This window comes from Pinus tabuliformis, chromosome 5_1 (genome assembly GCF_031772625.1).
Source record: "Pinus tabuliformis cultivar Carrire ecotype Pingquan chromosome 5_1, CPIR1, whole genome shotgun sequence".
NCBI lineage: Eukaryota > Viridiplantae > Streptophyta > Pinopsida > Pinales > Pinaceae > Pinus > Pinus tabuliformis.
The window spans coordinates 578287542-578306657 of record NC_142305.1 but is presented as its reverse complement, the minus strand read 5'-3'; the positions used below and the strand labels follow the sequence as shown (position 1 = coordinate 578306657).

The 19116-nt window shown below is 37.1% G+C and overlaps 1 protein-coding gene across 3 annotated transcripts in view; it reads left to right on the top strand.

Moving 5' to 3' along the window:
- LOC149166159 (beta-1,3-galactosyltransferase GALT1-like) overlaps positions 1-15505 on the top strand; it is a 67110-nt gene extending 51605 nt beyond the window's left edge. For all 3 annotated transcript variants that reach the window (XM_089432482.1, XM_089432483.1, XM_089432484.1), the window contains 6 exons: positions 866-1101; positions 1248-1529; positions 14235-14363; positions 14473-14652; positions 14800-14907; positions 15029-15505. In XM_089432482.1, the coding sequence (XP_089288608.1) occupies positions 866-1101; positions 1248-1529; positions 14235-14363; positions 14473-14652; positions 14800-14907; positions 15029-15235 (1142 nt within the window). In that variant the 3' untranslated portion in view covers positions 15236-15505. The remainder of the gene's footprint in view (positions 1-865; positions 1102-1247; positions 1530-14234; positions 14364-14472; positions 14653-14799; positions 14908-15028) is intronic.
- Positions 15506-19116: the final 3611 nt, after the last annotated feature.

Genomic DNA, 19116 nt, shown 5'->3' with positions numbered 1-19116 from the left:
CGGATTGTTGGCTGACTTTATAAAATGTTGTTATGAGTCTGAGTCAATATTGGTCTTGAATCTTATGTCCTTGTGATTGGGTTACAGGAGCATGAGTTAATGACGAGAAATTTTTCTGGGATGTTGTTGACTTTTAGTTGAATAGCATGTAAAATTTAATGTTTAAGGGGCATGTGTCAGAGTCGTTATAGATATTCTGAAACCTTGTATGATGTATCAAATAGATGAATGTTGGAGGTAAGAGGAATTTCTGTTAATGGGATTTATCTCAAGTCTCTTTGGTTGGCATCTTCATAGTTTGGCCCTTAGTAATTTGCAGCCTATCTTGTTGAACTTTGTGTGGCTGGTTATGTCCCAGTGGAATTGTGCCTTTTTTTTTCATGCGCAGAGGGTAGGCTACACTTTTCTTTTGCTACAGTGACAATCTTATTCTATCAATCCTTTCATAGTAACATGATTTCAAGCACATATTAGCGACATATACTTTGTAGTAGGAAATTAGGAATTGTATCTGTATGTGTGAATGCCAATGGCAAATGGATGGACAGGTTACAGGACTGTGAATGCACACACACACAGATATATATATAGCCTATATAATATATATATATATATATATATATATAGGTTATATATATATATATATATATATATAACCTATATATATATATATATATATATATATAGGTTATTTTAGTTATGAAAGATGATGAATGGGAACAATCACCAATTTCCTTGAGCTACTGGTAGTTCTTTTTCCTTTTAGATACTAAAAATCATCTGATTTTATTTTCGCAGAATACTTATTCACTGTTATAAGCATTTCATACTTAAAAAGAAACTGTGGGGATTTTTTTTTTGGCAGTGGATGACTTGGATCGATGCAATGAAAAAGTGGGAAAAGCTGCCATCAGAAAACATGTCAACAGGAATCACTCTGAGATTGCTAAAGAGACAAGTGTTAGAAGGATGGGTGCTAAAGAAAATATTTATTTTCCCTTTATAGAAGGCTATGCATTTGTGGCAACCATATGGGTGGGCATGGAAGGTTTCCATATGACAGTTAATGGGAAACATGTCACTTCATTTGAATACCGTGAGGTACATGTCCAGTGAGGTACATATAAGTAGATGGTCAAACTAAGGGATTTAATAATGAATCAAGACATTATATAAAATAATTAAGTAAAAGTGATTTGTTGGTTTGATCTGAGTGGTTAATTCTATCTTTTCATGCTTTTTTGCAGAGCCTTGAACCATGGTTAGTGAGTGGGGTAAGATTTACGGGAGATCTTAAGCTCCTTTCTGTATTAGCAAGTGGTTTGCCCACATCAGAATATCTTGATTATGTCTTTGATTTGGAGTCCCTTAAGGCACTTCCTTTAGTTCCTCAGAAGAAGCTTTCCATGTTTATTGGAGTATTCTCTACAGCAAACAATTTCAACCGCAGAATGGCAGTTCGTAGGTCCTGGATGCAGTACAAGGCTGTAAGAGATGGAGATGTGGTCGTGCGCTTCTTTGTTGGGATGGTAACTTACTTTTAACTAACGATTAAAAAGCTTTTTTTTCTTTTAGTTTTATCTTCTCAGCTACAAAAATCACTTTGAAACTGATCTGGAATCATGGTGTAGGAAGAAATATTTTTCAACAGAAGAAGGAATATATGAAATTCCTCACTGCGCAAATTTCTGATGATTGTGATTGCAATCTCTTACCTACAAGACATATTTAAATCTTATTCTTCACTTCACTCCAATTACATGCTGCCCCTTTGCAAGAACTTATATTTTATTTCTGTTGGCCACTGATACAGTTAATGTTCGATAACAGTATATAATATTTGGCAATTAGGCTTTAACTTCATGGTAGGTATTTAAGAATAAAATTCTACTTTTAGTTCAAATCTAAAGCCTCATAAAGGTAAAAAATCCTCTTGGCCCCTTCTCTATATCTTTTAACTGCTGTAGAACACCACTTCATGCTTTTCCTTCTATTGTATGGACCTTTTTCCAAGTTCAAAATTTTCACATTTTATACACATGAAATAGAAATCTTTTTAGCTTTACGATTTTGGATTTTTTCCCAGGTCTTTTAATCATTGCAATTTATTACTTACAATAAAATAAAAAGAAATATAGTTTCCTGTCATTTATGAATAGATTTATTTCTTTCTTTTGTCACTCAATTGGTATTCCATTTGCCCTTTGTCGCTCCCCACTTTTTCTTATTATTGTTACCTCATTGGTTTCACCTTTGCCTTTGTCATATGGAAAAGCTTCCTATATTTAGATCTTCTTGGTATAATGCTAGTAATAAACAAGTTTAGGAAGTTAAAGAGAAATAAGGATTTTGGAGTATTTCAAGAGGAAAATGCATGCAACATGAAATAGATGCAGGTTCATGCCCTGCAGCTTTCTCTTAGGTTACATTCTTTAAAACACTAGCAAATTGAAGTTTATGTGTAACAGGTTATCTTTGTATATTGCAATACTCATCCCGTATTTCTTGCCAAGTTGCCACTGATGGAGAATCTTTGTCATAGTTTCCCATAGCAGGATTGTCCATAATATTTTTGTCAATTTAGGGTAACCAAGTATTGATATGACTTGAGCCATATTCTAGTGTTAGCTTAGTCCATTCACAAGCACATTTCTATCAAATTTTCTAAAGGGGGTTGGGATAGAGCTCTTAAGGAGGTGCCCTTTTGGGTCTAACAGAATAACAAAGTCATGTAACTCCTACGAAAGGTCATACTGGTCATCAAATTTTGGGATTTATTAAGTTAGCAGATACAATGTATAACTTGCAAAACCTTAATCTTAGTTTTGGATATGTAAAATGTGTATATGTTGAATCAAGTGACCTATCAACATTTGAGAGTTGTAGGACAACCATGTTTGGGTGTATAGAAGAGAATAAAATGGGAAGTTAATTTACAACCATAAGAAATGAAATCCTACACATTTGGCATAGGTAATTGGGTTGGATCATGGTGTAGTCGGGTTGTGATGTGCCCAATTAACCACCTTCTACCATTGTGCAGTGACCTGCAACTCTCTGTTAGAACAAAAACATTCTAAGACTAATAGACTCTCACTGACGGCAGGCCATATAACCTTATCCATGCATATAACCAAGTCCAGTAAGCAACAATTCCCATTCAAGTAAATATAACAAATGTTTCAAATGAATTATTCAAATAATCATGTAACAGATGAAGGATGAATGAATGTAAAAAGAGTACATAGTACAATATTTGTTCAAAGTGGTACATGCTAGTTGGCCTATGTTTCCCTGACCATGCATTTATTAATCGTTGCTATTCTAGCTTACTTAACTAGCCTGAGCAATGAATGTTATGTTCATATTAAGCCCTTCCCCTTCAAGATGCTTTGTCCTCAACATAGAATTTGGGGAGGTTGTTGCAGATTAAAAACAATACATCCTTACAAGATGTCTTCAAATCTTCATTCAATGGCCATACAGGATGCGAACTCGTGTGCATTCTTACAAGGTGTTGAAATGACCTCCTTCGTGCTTCATCCAACCTTTTGTTGAAAAATATTATCAGCCTTCCCTCTTGGCTTAACACTGTGCCAATAGTTGTGTTTGCACCACAATTAACTTGGAACACTTTGTTGAAATTTAGTAATGTTGCTTCTATTATCTTCTTCTTTAGTATTTCAAAATTGCACAATGTGTTGCACACCATTGGAATCCTTATGCTTTCATACTTTTTGTCAACAATAGGCATATCCCATTGAATTCTCTTATGAACTTTCTTTAAAATTGCAATGCCATGGAAACTGCGTACCTCTATGACATTGCATGATGTGGGCCATTCCAAAATTGCCTCCCCCTCTTTATCCATGTGCAATCAATCCTTAGACGCAATGAACCCAAGGTACACCAATTCCTCTTTGAAGAATTCACAATTCTTCAAGCTAATGTGCAATTTGTCCTTTCTTAATGCTTCAAATACTTGTTAAAATCTGAACCCAATGCCTGGAAATTAATTCATAGCATATTTATCATAGATCTATTGAATAAAAGAACAACTAGGTTATTAACAAAATATTTAGTGGAAACACAATTACACAACCAATCTCAATCACATATGACACACAAATTCTGGTCATTCAACAGTTCTTTATTAAATTAATAATATAAACTTACTTGGGCTCCCATCCTACAATAATGGCTCAACTGAGGAAACTACATATACAACATACCCTGGATCTGATCCAAATAGTCAAGCCCTATATCTATCCTTGATCTGCTTGGCTGATTTGTATCTCCTATGCTACACCCCTATACCTTCCTCAGACGTGGTACACTTGAGTATCTCACTCCTCACTTGAGAAAATATCTTTCTAAATGTCTTTTGCTGCTATATGGTGTATCTTTCTCCTCTCCTTAGCCTGGGTTTCATAACTTCTCATTGTGCTAAATTCCAAACCCTAATCTCCAAAGTGATGGATGGTTGAGATTAGATCTGGCCTCACTTGAGATCAATGGTTGAAATTAAAACATAATCGCTAAAGTAAATACTTTACATTTCCTAATTTTCTTTATCTCAATAGCCAACATTACTAATTATGTGTTTTTAACTTTTTACTAAGTTAGACATGGGCTAATTTACAAAAGCAACTTACTCAATACTTGAGTAAGTATCCTAAAGAGACTTTTGGCTACTTTTGCAGGCCTAGACATTAATGCTTGTGCAGAAGTACCTTCCTGATCTACAATCATCAACAATACTAGCTTTAAATGATGTAAATATTCTTTCCTACTCCTATAGAAAATCAATATGGTGTCCTAGCAAACAACTCCAAACGTATCAATGTATGATTAAAATACCACCATCAATCACATGAATTTGCTTGGTCTATTGGACAATGCAAATGGTGTAACTAACCACCTATACATTCTATCGTTGGTCTTGATTGCAATTTTCCAAACTTGTCACCTCTTTGATTCAAAATTGGTGATATCCACTATTCAAATCGATCTTCGTGAAGTATTTGAAGCCACTCAAATTGTCCATCCTTGGTGAGGGGACCATGTATCTAATTCTAATCTTGTTCAACGCTTTGGAGTTTGTGAACATCCTCCACTATACATCTTTCTTGGACATGATTAATGTTAGTACCTCTCATGAGCTATATACTCCCTAATTAGTCCTTCAACAATAATTCTCCAACTTTATTGTTCAATTTCATGCTTTTCGTTGGAATCATCCTATTATCTACTTGATTCGATAATGTTGCCCCAAAATCAAGTCAATCTCATGCACTATCCTCCTCTTCTATGATACTTCATCTTCCAATTTTGTGTGAAATGCCAATGTCCTCTTCAACAACTTCATTTCATTGTAAATATCCTTTTTGTGCTGGACCACTTTCCTTGGCACTATAGCATGATACTTCTTGGTTTTCTTCACTCTGCTAAAGAATTTCTTCACCAGCAGCAACAATAGTTCTCTAGGTTTTCTTCCTCCATTGGTAGCAACCAAAATTTTCTCCATCCTCCATGATAGTGTAGGTGTTCCTTCTCCCATGATACATAGTGCTCCTCTCATGTTGCCATGGCCTTTCAAATATGAATTGGCAAGCATCCATTGGTTTAACATTAGAGGGTACTTTATTGTGATGCTCTCTTGTGTACCACCACCCTCCATCAATCTATTAAAAGAACTTCATATATGTGCTAAGACAAAAACCATTGATATGGTTATGGATGCTTCCATCATTCTAAACCCAAATTCTTGCTGATTTGTGGTAGCATCGGATGTGCTCTGGCCATGAAAATTGGTGGAGAGGCTAAAGCACATGAGATCTCCAAAACCCAAAAATTGTTTGGAGAAATTCTACCCAGATGAGGAGATATTAAAATAATTAATATTTTTAATGGGGTCCTAAGTATAAACTTAGGAAAATTAAAATATTAATGTGTATTAATATAATTTTGGGTTAGAAGGTTCCAAGAGACGAGGATCAAGCCAAATCTAATCTTAGCCGTTGATTAGGGACTTAATCTCGGCCGTTGAAGACTCAACAGGAAAAGTATAAGAGGAGGCTTGAGGGTCAGTTGGAGATACACCAAATTGATCAGTCAGTTCGATTTTCTGGAGCAGGGTTTGCTGAGAGAATCGAACCAGTGATCTGTTGCAGCAAGGGGCAGTTTGGCATGAGGCCGAGAATACATAGCAGAGAGGCAAAGATAGTGTCAGAGAGACAGCATAGAGGCAGCCTGGGTTGACGTAGAGGCAGCCGGAGCTGACACAAGAGCTTGGAGGGCCAGCGTTGAGGACGCAATGCTGAGTACACAAAGCTGACGGAAAGTCTAGCAGAGCTGGCACAAAGGGCTGAGGAGTTGTGATGGGTGAATTTCATGGGGAAGATTGAGTGCTGGTGAGCAGACACAAAGCCGTAGGAGGGTGACGCAGTCTCTAGTGGGTGATGCAGTTCCAGAGGGAAGCTTGGAGCAATTTTTGTTGTCCAGTTAAGGAACAGTCATTGTGGGGCACATCATTTGGTTGCTGATCAACCAAAATATCAGTGTCCGAAGAGAGGTACTACTGTTGAGGGCATTCTTTGTTGGGTGAGCCATTTCTGGCACCCTAGTTGTATTTAGAAACTGCATAATAATAAAACCCTCATATCTGCTGCACCGATTTTCCCGCATTATGTTTTTCCAGAGATGATTGTCCAAAAATAATGGTGTCCCTTGTGTGATTGTCTTAGTTATTTCAGTTGTTGATCTGTATATATGTTAAGGCTGCATTTGTGTTTATTTTCAGTATTTATATTTATAAATAACTTGTTAATGAAAATAACAAGTAGGAGAAAAGAAACTAGATAATGCAGTAGGGATTTTTGATGTGTTAGACTTAGAAATTTCAACATGGTATCAGAGCATTGCAGATCACAGGAGAACTGAAGGCACCAACAGTAATCTGAAGAATTTGCAGCAATAGTAGCTGTCCCGAGAAACATCGATGTTCCAGAACAGAAGCAACATAGAAGAAGTGATGCAGAGGGCTTGTGTCATCATTTCGATCCAGGAGGAGGGTCAGCGCAGAGGCAGAGAGGGGCAGATCAAAGCAGTGCCCGATCATCTTTCTTAGCTAGGAAGGATCGACGCTGTGGCCAGGAGGAGCAGATTCTGCCATTGTCGGGATTGCACAGAGCCTGAAAGGCTCAATGTCTTCAGTTGTCGGGGCTTGGGGAGCTGTGGGCAGATTGTGATTGAGAAGCTGGTGGGGTGCTGGTTCTGTCAGAACATAACAGTACCTAAGGAGATAGAACCAAGATATAGGGAATCGCTACCTTGACAGATTTCTAGCCAAGAAATCCAGATCCAAGTTGCACTTGCAAGGAAGATTGGAGAGGAGTGGTTCGATAACTGGCCAGAGGATTTCCAGGAGGGAAATCAGGATTTAGAGGGAGATTTCCAGGAGGGAAGTCGAAACTCAGAGGGAGTCCAGAAGAGGAGCTGAAATGGCAATGAACGGACTGAGGGATCAGGACAGGTTGGATGGGGCTTCCAACTTTGTCATCTGGAAGGCCAAGATCCTGGCAATCCTGGATCGACATCGCATCAAGGACTTTGCCTTGAGAACCATGGCTATCCTGGTCGACCCAGCTGAGAATGAGAAGTATGAGGATGCAATGGTGAGGGTGAAGCGCATGATCCTAGATGGGGTCAAAGATCATGTCATATCACATATTGCTGAAAAGAAAACAACAAAGGAAATGTTGGATACTTTGAAGACCTTGTATCAGGGCACTTCTGTGTGACGGAAGATGTTATTGGAGAATCAACTGCGGTCGTATTAGATGTAGAAGGGAGAGCAGATAGATCCATTCCTTCTCAAGTTGCAGGAGATTTGCGACCAACTTACTTCTGTGGGGTCTACACCAGATCCAAAATTTATGGTTAGGATTGTCCTGAATGCAGTCTCTGAGGAGTGGGAGACATTTGTCCAAAGTATTTTGGCAGGGATACTCTTCAAGGATGGGAGGAGATGTGGGCAGCTCTTCGCCAAGAAGAGATCAGGAGGATGAACAAGGCAGGGAGTAGTGGCAAGGGAGGTCGAATCAAGAAAGAGGAGGAGGAGGATGTGATTCTAGCATCTGCGGGATAGTAAGGGAAGAGGAAGAAGAAGGACATCTCCAAGGCGAGGTGCTTCCATTGTGGGGAGCTAGGACATTATGCGTCCCAATGTCCCAGGAAGAAAAACAAAGGAGAGGTTTCCGATTCAAAGGCAACTCCAGTTAAGGCGGAGAAAGAGGTTGGGACTGATGATGATTGTGCCATGAGTGCTCATGCACCTCTAGAGAAGAGGTGGGGAGACATCAAGTTGTAGTCAGGAGGACTACATACTAGGGTTAGGATCCTTCAGGTGCCCAAACTCTTGGATCATATCTGGCTACGGGAGCCGTTAACGACAATAGTAGGACGATAGGGGTCAGGTGGAGCAAAGTGTAGTGGAGTAGCAAGGCAATGCTTGGGTGCAGAAATCTAAGGCAACGCAATAGAGGTTGCAACAATGCGAGAGGCACAAAGGTGTATGCAACAACGCAATGGCAGCAGAGGGAGCACAGGATAGCAGTAGAGGCAACTTCAGTTTCACAAGGCTTCCAGACTAACTGGGATGTCAGTATTTGGGAGAAGTTAGTTACCTACTTCTCGGTAACTGAGTTGCAGTGCAACAGTTAGCAGTGGCAGTGCTAGGGGCAGCATGGGCAACATATTGAGAGGGAGTTGCAGTACAAATGTAGCAGTGGTAGTGGCAGTGTCATGGGCAACAGTACAGGAAGCAACAGTGCAAATGATGTGAGGCAGTAGGCCAAGCATCAACACAGGTATCGGTGCGGAGGATCATTGTGATGTTCCATGGTGAAGCATTACCAGAGCACATTCCTCGCTAAGAGGGAGTGTTGATTTTTGGTAGCATCGAATGTGCTCTAGCCATGAAAATTGGTGGAGAGGCTAAAGCACATGAGATCTCCAAAACCCAGAAATCGTTTGAAGAAATTCTACCCGGATGAGGAGATATTAAAATAATTAATATTTTGATGGGGTCCTAAGTATAAACTTAGGAAAATTAAAATATTAATGTGTATTAATATAATTTTGGGTTAGAAGGTTCTAAGAGACGAGGATCAAGCCAAATCTAATCTTAGCCGTTGATTATGGACTTAATCTCGGCTGTTGAAGACTCAACAGGAAAAGTATAAGAAGAGGCTTGAAGGTCAGTTGGAGATACACCAAATTGATCAGTCAGTTCGATTTTCTGGAGCGAGGTTTGCTAAGAGAATCAAACCAGTGATCTATTGCAGCGAGGGGTAGTTCTGCATGAGGTCGAGAATACATAGCAAAGATAGTGTCAGAGAGACAACACAGAGGCACCCTGGGCTGATGCAGAGGTAGCCAGAGCTGACGCAGGAGCTTGGAGGGCCAACGCTGAGGACGTAGAGGCTAGCAGAGCTGATACAGAGGGCTGAGGAGCTGTGCTGGGTGATTTTCGTGGGGCAGGCTGAGTGATGGTGAGCTGATGTAGAGCCGTAGGAGGGTGATGCAGTTCCAGAGGGAAGCTTGGAGCAACTTTCACTGTCCAGCTAAGGAACAATCATTGTGGGGCTCATCATTGGTTGCTGATTAGCCGAAATGTCTGTCTTCGAAGAGAGGTACTACTGCCGAGGGCATTCTCTGTTGGGTGAGCCATTTTTGGCACCCTAGTTGTATTCAGAAACTGCATAATAATAAAACCCTCATATTTGCTGCACCAGTTTTCCAACATTGGGTTTTTCTAGGGATGATTGTCCAAAGATAATGGTGTCCCTTGTGTGATTGTCTCAGTTATTTCAGTCGCTGATTTGTATATGTGTTAAGGCTGCATTTGTGTTTATTTTCGGTATTTATATTTATAAATAACTTGTTAATGAAAAGAACAAGTAGGAGAAAATAAACTAGATAATACAGTAGGGATTTTTGACGTGTCAGACTTCGAAATTTCAACACTTCTCTACCTCTCAACTATAACTATCTTCTTCTTGGTACAAATATAATTTTGGTACACTTATCTCTAGCTTTACATTTGGTTGTGAAGATATTCTTCCTCAATAATCAATCTTCCTTTGGTGCTTGTTGCTTTGTTAGTGCACACATCCCTCTATGCGTCATCTAGTTTTCTCCTTGTTATATTGTTGTTGCCACTAGTTCTTTGTCTTCTAAAGATTTTGTGTGTGCTAATTGGGCTCTTTGTTTAGTTTTGTATGCATTCTTTCTTTGTGGACACTCAAATGAATTGTGTCATCATGCTTCACAAACATAATTGTATATTTGTGGCTGATAACCATCATAACCTCTTCCTTGTCCTCTAAAATTTCGATGACCTACCTTGGCATTTTCCAATTGCACAATATTTTTTTTCCTTTTAGTCTTCTTGTTGTGTGCTTCTTCCACCTTCTGGCCGAATGCATCTTCCACCTTCTATGTAGTATTGCAACCGCTGCCACTGCAACCAGTGCCTCATCCTCTACCAAAATTCCATCCATAGGCATTGCATGCTTATTTCTCCTCTACTTGTGCCCATTGATCATATATCATATGCATTTCATGCAAGGTAATTTTATCTTGAATTGTTAATTTTAACCCACTTACTTGACACTTATTGGCCATAATCCTCGTTGTGTCCCTCTCGAATTGAGATGTTATAAAACTCTTGTACAATATTGTCCTTTTGTTGCAAATTTTTCTATTGTCTAAACAATGTTCATTCTACTCTATGCAAAAGAAACTTTTCTCACAATTTAATGACTATCTTGTTCGATCTCCTTACCTCCTCTTAACCCTTCCAAATTTTCTCATGTTGCACAAGATTGTACCTAATTGCAGAATCTCCCTTCAAATTGCTACAAATAGATCTCCTCCTCTAAGGGTCTTTAATTATTTCAAACGCAAAGTAGATCTCCATTTGATTGTGCCAATCAATCAATCCTTTTTCCTTCAAGCTTCCACCATGATGCTCCAACTCCTTACCTCATCTTTACTCTTTTGAATTTACTCATGTTGAACAAAATTGTACAGACTTGCAGCATCTCCCTTCAACTTGGTACTCACAAATCTTATCCTTTGATGGTCTTCCATTATTTCAAATTCAAAATATCTCTCCATTTGGTTGAGACGATCAATCATTTCTTTTTCCTTCAAGCTTCCACCATAGCAGGAAATTTCAATCTTTGTTTCCCTCTTGCTCTTCAAGGACCTTTCAACCTATCTTGTGACATATCTGTCTTTGACTTTTTCTTCTGCCTCTTTTGATTCGATGTCACTCTCCTCAACTTCTCTAACCTGGTGTTTTCTCTCTAGTTCTTCTAACCTTATTGTTAGTATTTACAGTGCTGTATTCACTTTCATTCGTCCACTTCTTGCTATTTATTCTAACTTATGATCTCTTGTCATTGTCTTCTCTAAGCACTTCCTCTAACTTATTCCTCTCTATCCTAGATCTCTACCTCGCTCTGACATGAAATGGTGTAGTTAGGGGCATGGCATGCCCAATTGACCACCTTCTACCATTGCATAGCTTTCTCTGACTCTCAATTAGAACAAAGGCACACTAAGATTAATGCGCATTCACTCACATACAGAACAATGCAGAAACAGAGCATACATCATAGGGAAAATAGTCTACTCATTGTCATTAACAATTTTAATACATAAGTTACATATATGCATATGCTCTCAATGCTCTACTACTTGGCTTACAACCAACTTACTGATACTTACTAACTTTGATATAATCACTGGTCAACCTTACAAAATTGGCTACCTATATTTTGACACAATCCCTGGTCAACCTTACAGAATTGGCTACCTATATTTTGATACAATCAATGGTCAGCCTTACAAGAATTGGCTACCTACATGATCTCACCTCCTAATTGACTCTAATAGCTAAATCTATTTATTCTTTGCTGATTGCCTATTTTTCTTCCTCGTGAACTCTTCACCTGCCTTAGCCGGTTCAGCTTCTATTTGGGATGTTCAAATTACATAAGACCTTTCAACTTCCGCTTCTCTGCCATCTGCAACCTTTCATCTTCCACCAGTGCATTGTCACACTACTCCCTGTTGTGCTTGTCATGCATGCTCTTTGTCGTTCTGAACTTCCATGATGCTATCCTTCGTGCACTGCTCTTCCCATCATGCAGTTCCCTGCTCCACTCCTAAACTATGTACTTTACCATCCTCTTGCACTTGCGCTTTTTCATCCGCGCTTCCATATTTTGTGCTTCTCTTTTGTCACGCGCCTGCTTCTGTCATGTTCTCCTCTATTGTAATTCTCTGTTCTGTACTTATACTCACTATTATCTTGGATGCTTTTAACCCTCTCAGCTCTAGTAAAAACATGTATGGTGTCTCTATTGTTCTAAGTAAACATAACACTGCATCCAATGTCATATATCAAAGCAGAATAAGACTTAGTATTTGTCATTCACAGATTGTTAGGCTACAATTCTGATTACTAACTCAATTAATACACGAAATCCTAGGTCTTGTCCTTAGAAACATTCTCTTCCATTAAAACTAAATAGTCTGAACTCTCTGTGTAGAGTGACCTCCAAAATAAAATAACTATAGAAAATCTGGACGTTTGCAATAAAATGATGGTCATGAACAGTTCATCAAGATACCATTTATGCAACAGTAAGCGATATTAATATTAAATGAGATGGCTTACTTCCCAATTTGCTCAGCTTATTGGTTTCTGAAAACTATTTTAGTGTTCAATGACTATGGCTTTCATGCAAGTTATCCAATTATGGCTTATTAGTCAAGCCAATTCCTAGGAAAAAGGCATCAAGTTTGGAATCGAAAACAACAATCAATCTTCTTTAGACAGTAAACAGATTGGAATGCCTCTAGCAATTAGTGTTTCCATGGTGTATGATTATAAATTTGCATTCAATGTACTAAATTTAGGTAACCAGATCGTGGTAACTCTTGCTGGAGAGTCACATACAACAAACATCTGAAATCACCTTTCAGCACAATCTCCTAGTTAGGAACCAAATTGTTGCATACAGTAAAGCTAAGTTATTGGAAACGTGCCTCCAAAACTCCATAAATGCCATTCAGCGTTTCAGAAATGGAAATGGGTATGAAATGGCACTGAAACGGCAAATGTTTCAGTTTTTTTGGAAAGGCAGGATCTTATTTCTGAAACGTTTCAGTTTTTTTGGAAATGCAGGATCCTATTTCTGAAATGTTTCAGTATTTTTGGAAATGCAAGATCCTATTTCTGAAACGTTTTGGGCATTTTTAAGGGTTTTGGCCCTGTTTACAGAGTTGCCTGACTTGGATATGACTTTGAATGCCATGTCTTACATGACTTTGTTTGATGAGGAGGCACCAATAATTGCATCTTCTAGTGCACATGGCAGCAATGTTCCCATTCATGGAGATGATCCAAATGTTGATGTGGATCTTAATTACATGGATGAAGACATATTTGATGATATGTAAATGTAATTTATGATTATATTTTAAACTTTTGAACAATGATCATTGAATACCTTAATATTTCATATGATAGTAGACTGCGAATCGTAGTTCATTTTGTAATTTGTACTATGTAGTGTGCATTTAGCATTATCAATTTTGGTGACGACGTTGATGATTGAAATTGGAAACATAAACTTGATGATATGTTAAATGTTATAATAATCATTAATGATGATGACAATGTTTAAACTTTATGCTGAATTGATGATGATGAGTTGTTTATGTTGAATTCATGATGATGATTATGTATTTTTAAGTATAGAACCTAGATTCTAAAAAATGAATGCTATATATATTTTTGTTTTTTCATATATATATATATATATTCTGTTTCCTTCCAGTATCGTAATCTGGATTTTTTGAAAATTTGCCATGTCCGTTTCAAACCCTGTTTCCATATCCATTCCCATATCCGTTTCAGTGCAACTTAGTAGTAAAGTCATTATTTTTTTGTTCAGATAAAAAGGGCACTATTGAATTGTTTCTGTGGATGATCGCCATTGCCATATCATCCATTGTCAATAACAGCCCATTCATTTAGTGTTATACCGGCATTGTTTTTAACTTTTTACGGTGTTTCACAAGTCTGCGTTTTCTTGCTTTGTAGTGTGTGAACTTATATAAGAGAGTCATGTTGTCTTTGTTATCATCTGCAGAACAAGAACAAGAGAGTCAATGAAGAGCTGTGGAAAGAGGCACACACATATGGTGATATCCAGCTGGTGCCTTTTGTGGATTACTACAGTCTGATCACTTTGAAGACTATTGCCATCTGCACTTACGGGGTATGGTCATGTTTAGTAAGCGAACGTTTCAGTTTGACATCTTCTAAAACCAAAGCGCTTTTGGTGTGTTAGCTAAAATGGATTTGAAATGCGCTTTCTGAACCTGCAGACCAAAGTTGTATCTGCACAGTACATAATGAAAACAGATGATGATACATTTGTGCGAGTGGATGAAGTCCTGTCAGCTCTAAAAGAGACAAAAACCACAAAGGGCCTTTTGTATGGGTTAATATCCTTTACCTCTGAGCCACACAGAAATGAAGACAGTAAATGGTATATTAGCAAAAAGGTAAGGATGGTAGGCAATTTCATTCAAACTTGAATTATAAAGCTGGGATTCTTCATTTAGAAAACCGTTTGGATTTTATAACTTGTCTTGCAGGCTACTTTACTGCCTTAGCATTATGATAAAACCATGTCACATATATAAATGCAGGAATGGGCACAAGAAGTTTATCCTCCATGGGCTCATGGTCCAGGTTACGTTATTTCTAAAGACATTGCCAAATTTGTTGTAGAAGGTCATCGAGAGAATAAGCTAAAGGTGGGTCATCTTTTTCTCTTACAATTTGCATTTGGTGCTATTGGATCCCATCAATAGTAACATTGGTTTTTTATCTGAGCCTTTCATTTAGGATCTGACTAGGTTAATGTGGATTTTGTAGCTTTTCAAGCTGGAAGATGTTGCTATGGGTATCTGGGTTGAGGAGTACAAGAAAAGTGGCCATAAAGTCTATTACGTTAATAATAATCAGTTTTTTAACAATGGTTGTGAACCAGACTACGTCATTGCACACTACCAAGGACCAAGATCGATCTTGTGTCTTTGGCAAAAGCTTCAGCAGGGATCTGGCCCTGTTTGTTGTGAATGATGCCCTGTGATAGATAGTGTATTTTCGACTCTAATGGCTAATGCATTACTGATGGATGAGAACGGTCGTACAAGATTCTTTCCACTGTAACAAACAGTGTACATATTACAAAAAGAGCTACTGTTTTGTACATCGAGTATAGGCAAACATTCATTCATTCATAGAGAGCTGGCTGAACAATGTTGCTAACAATACGTTCAGCATTGAATGTATTATCTGCTACCTTCCTTTAAGGAAGATATTTTGAATGGAAAATTTTTGAAGGCTGTTTCCATCCTCTTGAATGTTATTATTGAACTGCATGTATCTACAACATGTGTACACTCTAGCAAAGTTGTCAGATTCGGCTACAAGAACGACACAGTAGGCCAAAGGTTAAGAGTTGAGTCAGATTCTGCAAAAAGGTTTGGCTATGATAAATATATAAATTAAAAAAGGTTAAGAGTTGAGTCAGATTCTGCAAAAAGGTTTGGCTATAACAAATATATAAGTTAAAAAAATACTCTTTTGGTTTCCAAGTTGTATGGAGCCTCCTCAAAATGTTAAATCTATAAAACACACACACATATATGTATATATCCATTTTTTATTTTAAGTTTTTATCAAGTGTATTTTTGCCCACCAATGAGATGCTATCATCAGGATTGTGTAAAGCTCACACACACACATATATCCATCTTTGATTTAAAGTTTTTATCAAATATATTTCTGCCCACTAATGGGATGCTATCACTAGGATTGTGTGAAGCTTGGTCGAGCTTGGATGCTCCTTGGGATAGTTTAATTCCCTCAAAGTGGCTTCCACCCTCAACCCCTCCCCATGATATTTGAACCTAAGACCTGGTGGGGATTTAGCCCCACACAAACCAATTAGTCTACATTATATGGTTATAACCAATGGCTTAACATTGTATTAATTGATACCTTTCAAGTTCATTGTGACATTTCTCCTTAGATGTCTTACTTTTTGTTATTTAACGTCAACATATAATATATAGGGGTGAAAGGGTATTTTTAATGTATTGAAAACAAAGATATATGAGGGGTTTAATAACAATAATAATAATCTAACTCAAGTCACAACGCAACAAATATTAAATTGACCTACGAATCACCTTGTTTGTGGTGCTACAACTTTCAAGTATGCAGCAATTTGATTGCATAGTCTACATAGTTGTATAATTAAGTATTGTTTTTTTTTGTGGGGGAGAGAGGTGGTGCTTTGTACTAGATTAGCCTACACCCTTTAAGATTTATGATGACATATTTGTTTGCCTTAAATGTTCTTCTTCTTCTTCATTATTTGATTCCAAAAACTCTTTCTTCTTCATTATTTGATTCCAAAAACTCTTTCTACAACATGAGATCCTCTTTGTAGTAAGATTAAGTATTGTTTATTTTTTTATTATTTTTTATTTTCAGTTTGGGGGGAGGCCTTTTTAGTAGATCAGCCTATACCTTTAAAGATTCATGACGACATATTTGCTTGCCTTAAATGTTCATCTTCTTGTTCTTCTTCTCCATTGAATGATTCTGAAAACCCTCTCTACAACATGGGATGCTCTCTCTAGTAAACGTTAGTGGATATTTTGAGAGAATAAATTGTAAAACTTAAGAGATAAACCCTTAAACACCAAACATAACAAGGCATTCACTATAAACAACACACAAATATAGAAAGAAGAACCCTTAAGATAAGCTAACACCATTAAATATTCCTTGTACAAGGAATCACTCCAAAAGCTATGGTTCTAAACAATTTGACCGATATCCAACATTAATACTTGTGTATTTATATTTTCCATGAGTAGTCATAAGGTTTTATGCCAACCATCTCTTGTTATTATATTCTTTCATTTTAATTACATAGTGAGTCTATTTTATTATTATGATTGCATTACATTGATTATCCCTTTAGGTAACTCCTATGCGGGAAATTTTGAAGCCTAAAATGGACATTTTAAGGAAAATAATAAAATAAGAGATAATTTTTAAAGAAATGAAAGGGAGACACATTTTTATTTTATTTTGGAATTATCCCCTTATAGATTGTGTCTAATGTCAAGTGTAGGCATTTGTTGCATGCAAAATTAAATTATGTGTCTAATGATTAATTATTGTACATACTTTTGAGTAGACCTACATTGATAAAATTTTGAAATGCGTGAAAAATTTGTGTTTCTAAATTCCGCATCAAGTTAGGTACTCTACACACTTTTGGGTAGACCTACACCAAGAAAAAAATGGAAATAAATGAAAACAATGTGTTTCTTTCCATATGACACGCAACTTTACCAACTTAATGAGAACTATACTTCAAAACAAGAACTCTAGCCCCAGAAACCCATATTTTTTTGTAAAAATATGAAAAATGCCCCTAAATCAAAAAGTGGTGCTATTGAATTACACATTCTTTTAGGATTAAATTACAATATTTTTCAACCATGACAGTAAAAACCAATATAAGACCAATAACATTATTATAAATACACTTAAAAATCAACAATTAAATTAGAGAGTGGTTTTACCAAAAGCAATTTTTTTACAAGTCAAAATTATAGTTCATTTGAAATCTTTGCCTTAAAAACTAGTATTATTGCAATGCAAAGCTTAAAAATCAACTATCAAATTGAAACATATGACTAGCAGTAGCATTTCTATTTTTAATTTAATTTAAAATTGAAACATTTTTTAAACGTGAATTTGAATGATTTTCATAGTCATAATGTTAGTGTCCTATGTCTAGGAATCTTAGTCTTGTTAGTCTTTCTATGTATCTAAGGTCAAAATTGTAAATATTAGTCATGAATCAATTGATTATTATTGTTTAAAAGGTCTAGGTCTAGATTGGGTATCATGTAAGGCTTGTCATTTTGATTAAGAGGCCAATGTCTAAAATTATGTTTTTCCTTACAAAGGGAAATCATGAAAGGTCTTTGGTCACTTGTAAAAGGGTACAAAAATCATGTCACAAGTCTTTAGTTAGTGTGAGTGGTTTAGTTCCATCTTAAGTCAGAGTTAGTAGGCCACCTAAGTTTGGTAATAATGTCTTCATCAAAGCAATCATGCAATGATCGTGACAAAGTTTTGGAGGCTTTCTTACATCGGTTTGGATGTCATTTCAAAAGGATAACATGTGATCTCAACAAAGGATAACAGTCAGAGGACAATCATTTGAATTCCCAATGCGTTGCATTTTAAGAAAAAACGTTTCGCATTCATGATGCTTCTCTCCAAATCATAATTAGCATGTTCACTCTCGCACCAGGCCATTCATGGTGATCATTTAAACTTTCCTTATTATCCCTCAGTGCTCAACTCTTCATTATCGACATCAAAAAAATCAAGAGGTTTAGTTCTTTCGCTACGAAAGGGAGGCAGGGGCACTGCAAATCCACACAGTGTTCATTTTTTCGCATCTTGATAGTCCAAATCCTCTCACATGTACAAATCCGATTTTCCCTTTGTCCTTCGGTCATGATAGAACTCTGAAATTTCATTTTCAATCCATCGCACACAGTTTAGAGCTTGCCATAACTGCCTTTTTGAGATTCACTGCATTTTTCCTCTTTTGCGTTGTGTTTTCATCTCATCTCGCTGCAAATCCACACAATGAGACTTTTCCCTCTTTTCTTGTTGCCAATTTTCCTTTTCACTGTGAGAGCCTTTGCATGCAAATTGTTTCCTTGGTCCAAAGGCTATAACTAGGATTTTTGCCTTAAAATTTATGCTCAAGGGTGTTTAGAGGTCTAATTTTATTTAGCGCTGCATATTTGGATTGTGCGCTGCGACTATCCCTAGTTTAATCTTTTGCCAACAATTACAAAATTCTGAGTCCTCTAGGGTTTGCCTGAGAAAGTCTGTGGTTTTGATTTTTGGTG